The 7,606-nt window shown below is 44.5% G+C and overlaps 1 protein-coding gene across 1 annotated transcript; it reads right to left on the bottom strand.

Annotated features, from left to right (window-relative positions):
• Positions 1-4,164: 4,164 nt before the first annotated feature.
• LOC149816956 (uncharacterized) lies at positions 4,165-4,605 on the bottom strand. The gene has a single exon (XM_089986992.1). It carries the CDS (start codon positions 4,603-4,605, stop codon positions 4,165-4,167), a length of 441 nt encoding a protein of 146 aa, XP_089843118.1.
• Between the last annotated feature and the right edge of the window lie 3,001 nt (positions 4,606-7,606).

The following is a 7,606-nucleotide window of genomic DNA, read 5'->3' as shown; positions in this document are numbered from 1 at the left end:
TGTAAGGAACCCAACACTTGTATTATTCACACATATAATAAAATTCTCTCAAGTCTGGCTTGCATGCCTTGCAAGCCTAGACGTCACAGCTTTATAGTTTACAAGAGACATGTCTTCAAGCATCTCGTTCTTTGGGTTGCACCCCTTAGCGGACATAGGTGCCTCCTCACCCAATGCCATCAATTGTCACTTGGGTCACACCCCTTGGCAAATGTGGGAGCCTCTTCGCCACACGCCGTCAACCATCCGAATGGCACACCTCATTTTGCGCATGCCGCCGCGTGCATGCCACCATGCATGCCTTTACATCTACCATCGTGCACGCTGTCATGCACGCTGCCGCGCACGCTCCTACCACCACACAGGCTGCCGCTGCCGCACACACTACCGCACAGGCACGTGTTGCGCATGCCGCGCATGATTTATTGAGGGTCTGACAAGCCTTCCCCACTAGATGAATCTGACGTCCTCGTCGGATTAATCTTATTTAAATGGGCTTGGATCAAATCCTCAAACTGCCATAAAGTAGTGTCCTTCTCCCACGTTGCTTCCTCTATCGGGAGTCCTTTCCATTTGACTAGGAAGTAAGTCCTCCGATTCTTCTTGCTTTGGCCCTCCACCCTTCGGTCCATGATGAACTCAGCTTGCTTTTGAAACTGGGTTCGTATATTTGGTGGAGCACGTCGTGGCACCATCCGCGAGGGTTCCTCCTAGTCCTCATGATACTTCTTAAGAAAACTAACATTGAACACTGGATGTACCTTAATCCTTTTTTAAAGTTTTAGCTTGTAAGTCGAGCGGTTGATCCGCTTGGTTACCTTGAAAGGCCCATCATACCGAGGAATGAGTCCTTTATGTGCCGTCTTCCTTAGGATCCTTTTCCAAATCTAAGGAGTGAGTTTCAGCCATACTTTTTCCCCAACTTGGAACTCAAGTGGTTGACGCCTCTCGTCTGCTCACTTTTTCATCTGTCTCTTGGCTCTTTCCAAGCAATCATGCACCTCTTCTATCCTCTCATGTCGCGTTCTTACAAACCAGTATGTTGCAGGACAACGATCCTGGTCCTTCTGTTTCACTACCTCATGAGGAGTGAAGGGTTGTTGCCCCATTGCCAACTCGAAGGGACTCTGACCCGTCATCGAGGTCTGTTGCAGATTATAGCAGAATTGAGCAATGTCCAGCAAATCCACCCAATTTTGCTGGTTGGCCAACACGTAATACCTGAGATATTCCTCCAACAGAGCATTAATATGTTCCGTTTGACCATCTGTTTGTGGGTGATTGCTGGTCGAGAAGTTGAGCGTAGAGCCCATCATTTCAAACAAGGTAGTCCAAAACTTTCTTGTGAATCGTACGTCACGATCACTCACAATGTTCAACGACAATCCCCAATACTTCACAATATGTTTTAGAAACAATTATGCAGTAATCTCTGTTGTGTATTCCTTTGGAGCAGGAATGAATGTTGCATAGTTTGAAAACTTGTCCACCACGACCATAATCGATATAAACCCTTCCACCTTGGGCAATCCAAAGATGAAATCCATCGATATGCTCTCCCATGGTCTGGTCGGCATCGGTAGGGGCTCCACCAACTCAACAACCTTTTTCCATCTCTATCTTGTCTTTCTGGCATACAAGACAAGTCCTAACATATAAGTCAATGTCTTCTTCCATCCTCGGCCAGTAATAACTGGATGATAAGAGAGCCATCATGTGCTCCTATCCGGGATGCCCCACCCATGGGGTGTTATGTGCCTCCTTTAGTAACAACTTACACAAGCCGCTACCGTTAGGCACATAGGGTCACCTTCCTTTAGCATAGAGAACACCATCCTCTATCCAAAATTGTCTTGTCACACCCTCTTCCACTTGCTTCAACAAGCGGATAGTGACTGGATCCTTTTGAGTTTCTTCCTTCAAACTCTATAAGATATCTCCAAATACTTGCGTTATTGAAGTGACAACCACCTCAGGTTCCTCCTTGTGGCTTAAGGCATCAGCAACCAAATTTTCCCTCTCTGGCTTATAGTGCAACTCAAAGTCGAACTCTGCCAAGAAGTCTTATCATCTAGCCTATTTTGGTGACAACTTCTTTTGAGTCGTAAAGCAACTTGTAGCAACATTGTCTGTCTGAACTATGAACTTGGAGCCCAACAAGTAGTGCCTCCATGTTCGTAGGTAATGTACCACTGCCGTCATCTCTTTCTCATGAACAGAGTACCTCCTCTCTGTATCATTGAGTTTCTGACTTTCAAAGGCAATTGGATGTCCCTCTTGGACCAGCATCCCTCCTATTGCAAAGTCCGATGCATCAGTGTGGACTTCAAAAGTCTTTCCAAAATCTGGCAACCGAAGAATGGGTTCTGACGTTACCACCCTCTTCAACTTAGTGAATGCCTCCTGGCATTCAGCAGACCAATCCCAGGTCTTGTCTTTTCTGAGCAACTTAGTAAGCACCACCGTCTTCTTAGAGTAACTCTTCACGAACTTACGATAGTAGTTCGTAAGGCCAAGGAACGACTGTAGTTCCGAGACCTTTGGTTCTGGCCACTCCATAATGGCCTTAATCTTCCATGGATCCATCTTTATTGTGCCTTCTCAAATAATGTGCCCAAGGAAGTGAATTTCCTTCCTTGCAAACTCACATTTCTCCCGCTTGAGATAGAGTTCATTCTCCCGCAGTTTGGTCAGAACCATTTTCAAGTGCATCTTATGCTCCTCAAAAGACTGACTATAAACCACAATGTCATCAAGATACACTACTACAAACACATCGAGATACTCCCAAAAGACATTGTTCATTACAGTGCAGAAAGTTGCAGTAGCATTTGTTAGCCCAATAGGCATTACAAGGAACTCAAAAGACTCATACTGAGTCACATAGGTGGTCTTTGGTTCATCACTCTTAGCTATCCTGACTTGATAATATCCCGACCGCAGGTCCATCTTTGAGAAGTATTGTGCCTTCCCCAAGCGATCAAACAGATCTTCAACGTTAGGCACCAGATACTTGTTTTTTATGGTTATCTTATTGAGAGCACGATAATCTCTGCACATTCAAAGGGATCCATCTTGCTTTTTCTGGAACAGCACAGGCGCCCTATACGGTGCCTTGCTTGGCCTTAGAAATCCAGAATCTAGCAACTGATCAAGTTGCTGCCACAACTCAGCCAAATGTAAAGGAGGCATCTTGTAAGGCATCTGGGCTGGTGAAAGTGCCCCTGGAATCAAATCGATCAGGTGATCAATATTCTGCTTTTTGGGAAGCTTCTTTGGCAACTCATCCGGCATCACATCCGCATAGTCCCGCAAAATATCAATCACCTCTTCTGATTTTTCTGCACAATCTGATCCACCCCCTTCTATCAACGTTGCAACATATGTAGGAAGCCATTTTTGGACTCCATCTCTAAGTTGTAGAGCTGACACCAAGCCCACAATTGGATTTTCTTTCAAGCCCCGAACGAGACAAGGCATCCCCGTCCCTGTGATGAGGATGTTTTTTAGATGCGGCATGACGATGACCGCATTCCTTGCCAAAAATTTCATCCTCAATATAACTTGAAAGTCGTTCAGTTGCATTGCCATCAGACTGCAACCACCAACCTATTCCCCAACTTGCAGTTGGACATGGGCAATGCCACTAATCTGCAACGCTTTGGTGTTAATTGCCTTCACTCGACTTCCATTCTTGGACAACGGCAAGCCGAACACCTTCACCTCTTCTGCATAAATGAAGTTATGAGTCACCGCAGTATCGACCATAGCCTTTATTGGTTTTTCATCAATCTTTGTCTCCACATAGATTAACTCATTCCTCACAGTCTCCTTTCTCAACGTATTGAGAAGTTGGAGAGGATTCACACGGACTTGCTCTGTGGATCCTTTCTCACCCACCAAAGCATTTAGTTTTTCCTTCTTTGGGCAGTTCCGAGCAAATTGAGGCCCTTCACAGATGTAGCAACCAGAAGCCTTCTTCTCGCCCTTATCCATCTTTTTGAAGTCGCCATCTTCTTTGGGCTTCTTTTCAAACTTGCCCTTACCTTTGCTATTTCCCTTGGACTTGCCCTTGGCATCTTGGTCATTCGAACCAGATGATGCCACCTTATAGTCGATGAGTGCATCAGCCGCCACTACTACCGCCTGGAGATCTTTCACTCTCTATCTCCTCAACTCAGTCTGAGCCCATCCCTGCAGCCCAGACATGAAGTTGAAGAGTTTTTCCTCCTCAGACATATTCTTGACGTCAAGCATGAGCGAAGAGAATTGCTTGACATATTCTCGAATAGAACCAACTTGCTTTAAGTTCCTCAAAGAGTTCCTCGTCACCCAAGCTATATTGCTAGGCAAAAACTGTTCCTTCATTTTCCCAACAAGATCCTCCCATGCGGCTATGGTTGGACGGCCTGTTTCCCCTGACCGAGTACGCCACCAAAGCTTGGCATCCTCAGTCAGGTACATACCGGTGATAGCAACCTTCTCAGCATCTAGTGTCTTGATGCTCTTGAAGTAATGGTCCATGTCCCACAAGAAATTCTCCAACTTCTTGGTATTACGTACACCCGTGAATGCCTTAGGTTCTGGCACCTTGATCTTTCTCATCTCAGTGCCTGCCGAATTACTAAGTAGAGCCAATTTTAAAAGGCCTACTTTAACCCCCAAGGACTTGACATCATTCTAAATCATGGTAAGAAATAGAGTCTTCCCGTGAGACTTCTCGAATTTTTCTTCCAAAGACTTCATGCAGACATCAGTTTCATTCATTCGGGTCTTTAAAATCGCCAACCGAGTGCCCAATGCATCTAGTCGTTCCTCCAAGATTCGTACCCTTTCCGCAGTCTTATTCGACGTGGTAGGCAAACCTAACTCTGATACCACTTGTCACAAGTTCAAACTTTACCCTTGAAATTTGCCTTGCATCGGCACGAGGGTCGCCCCGACCTCGTTCAGCATCTTAGCAATGGAAGACTTTCTTTGACACAAGCAGAATGTAAGGAACCCAACACTTGTATTATTTACACATATAATATAATTCTCTCAAGTCTGGCTTGCATGCCTTGCAAGCCCAGACGTCACAACATTATAGTTTACAAGAGACATGTCTTCAAGCATCCCGTCTTTTGGGTCGCACTCCTTGGTGGACACAGACGCCTCCTCGCCCAATGCCATCAACCGTCACTTGGGTCGCACCCCTTGGCGAACACGGGCGCCTCCTCGCCACACACTGTCAACCGTCCGAATGCCACGCCTCATTCCGTGCATGCCGCCGTGCGCATGCCTCCGCACCTGCCGCCGTGCACACTGTCGTGCATGATTTATTGAGGGTCTGACAGCAGGCCTATGGTTAGTAAACCATTGACGTCCATGCTGCTCATCAGGGAGTACATCCATATTCAACCTCATGACAGAGGGTGCCTCTTGTAGTTTTGAACTAGTGACATTCCATCAACTTAATTGGTGACATTCACAAGTGGCCCTTGCCAAATGAGCGGAGCCCTTGAAGGCAGTTTTGGTCATTTTTGTTATGAAAAGCAAGGCCAAATTTGAATAAAGTTGCAGAGCGAGAGAGCAGTGTCATCAAGCACTGGTAGTGTCAGGCCTATCACTTGGACAGAAGGTAATTAACTACATAAAATTGCAACAAGTTGGTTTTTTCTTCACTTAAGAAATTGCAACTGCCCTATTTTGGATTACTTTTCCATATCTCACTTAATTTCTTCTAAAACAAAAGAAAGGTGCAACTTGCAAGAGATCTTCCACTTGACAAAAAACAAAAGGCTCCCCAGTATTTTGAGAAAATCAAATCCAATAGTGTTGAAATAAGAAGAAAGAAGGAATGTTGAAGAACCGAAGGCCCAAGATACCTGTCCGGGTCGTCCGAGTGGCAGCAGGCTTATGGAAAAGGTGCTGACCCCTCGTCCCAGGTTCATCTCGTACCGTTTGTGCTGGTGCCTTTAACTGGTAGGCTCCATAAGGGCTTGGGAGTCAGTGGCCCCACCCAGGGTTTACGTCGCAGGCGGGCAGGCCCATTAAGTGACCCAGTTCTCAGTGAGGGTCCTTAGTCATCAAGGAAAAAAACGAACCAAAAGCCCGAAGTGGACAAAGCATGATTCAGTCCGACAGTTGCAATTCTCTCTCCTGGGTCTGTCCCAGATCAGACTACTGAGTCGTTTATGGACCCATCTCTGTGGGAAACTGGCTGACCCAAAGTATGTCGCAAATATAATAGTACGAGTGCTTTTGAATGTCACAAATCTCATGAACATCATGTTCAATTATGATCCAGTATGGATGTGTGCAGTATATATGACAAATATCGTGAGATTTGTGAAAAAATCACAAAAATATCACGAAATTACATGAGATTTGCGGCATTCAATAGTACTCATAGCATTGTCATGATATTTAAAAAAAAAATCAATTTTTTTTGTAAAAACATAAATATCGTGTTTTAAATGTGATATTTACGTTTTCAACAGCTATTTATTGTGACAAAGACTTGTGTGATTTAATTTCTAATATTTTTATTTGTATTTCTTCATATAATTTTTATTTTTATTTTTTGAATTTGTTTACTATTGCTGATATTCTTCTGAAAAAAACAAAAAAACACGAGTTTTCCAAAAAGTTTTTTTTGCTCGCGAGTTTTTGGGTGCCGATATTTTGTCATTTTAAAGATTTGTCACTATGTGGATGTACCATGTAACTAAGGAGAATAATTATGTAGCCCGTTGTAATTTGACGTCAAGGGCTATTGTGATAGTAGGGGTGGCAAAACCTGACACGACCGGCCAACCCGACCCGCCTCTTAGGCGGGTTCGGGTTTGGAAAAAACGAACCCGTTTAATAAACGGGTCGACCCGCCTAACCCATTTATTAAACGGGTCGGGTTCGTGTTAGGGGTATGCCAACCCGCCTGACCCGTTTAATAAACGGGTTGGCGGGTGGGTCAACCCGCCAACCTGAGAACCCGTTTACCAGACCCAACCCATTTATTAAATGGGTTGGCGGGTCGTGTCGGGTTACACGTTTATTAAACAGGCCGGGTTCGTGTTTGCCACAGCCGACCCGTTTAATAAACGGGTCGGGTTCGGGTTGAGGTATGCTGACCCGCCAACCCGACCCTATTGCCACCCCTATGTGATAGTGATAGAATCTGAAAGGATAAGCCTCCAGACTGATTCTAAGATGCGTAATTCGTACCCAGCTTGCCCAATAAAAAAAAAAGCAGCACAAATTCCGAATCCTTCACAGAATATGGGCAAGGAGCTAATGCCAAGAATGGAGGTAAACTAACAGTGACTCTCATATCCCCAAAGAAACGGAAGACTTAAAGACACTTTTATTTTTAAAAGTAGGATATATCGTGGAAAATGTTATTTTTTAGGAATGTATCAGCTTTTGAAAATATCATGATAAAAAAAAAAAGATATTGCAATATTATATATGCACCATGCATGTTTTGGATCAAACACTTTATATTTCCTTAATTTTTAAGTTTCCTGCTGAAGTAAATCCCAAGTTTTGGAAAAGTTAGAGAGTTTTGATAGCATGGAGGGATAGGGTCTGATGCTACCAAATTCCAAAGATCCGATGAGGATTC

The sequence above is a fragment of the Nuphar pumila genome, chromosome 14, assembly GCF_984573655.1.
Source record: "Nuphar pumila chromosome 14, dmNupPumi1.hap1.1, whole genome shotgun sequence".
Classification (NCBI taxonomy): domain Eukaryota; kingdom Viridiplantae; phylum Streptophyta; class Magnoliopsida; order Nymphaeales; family Nymphaeaceae; genus Nuphar; species Nuphar pumila.
This window is presented reverse-complemented; position numbering and strand designations above follow the sequence as displayed.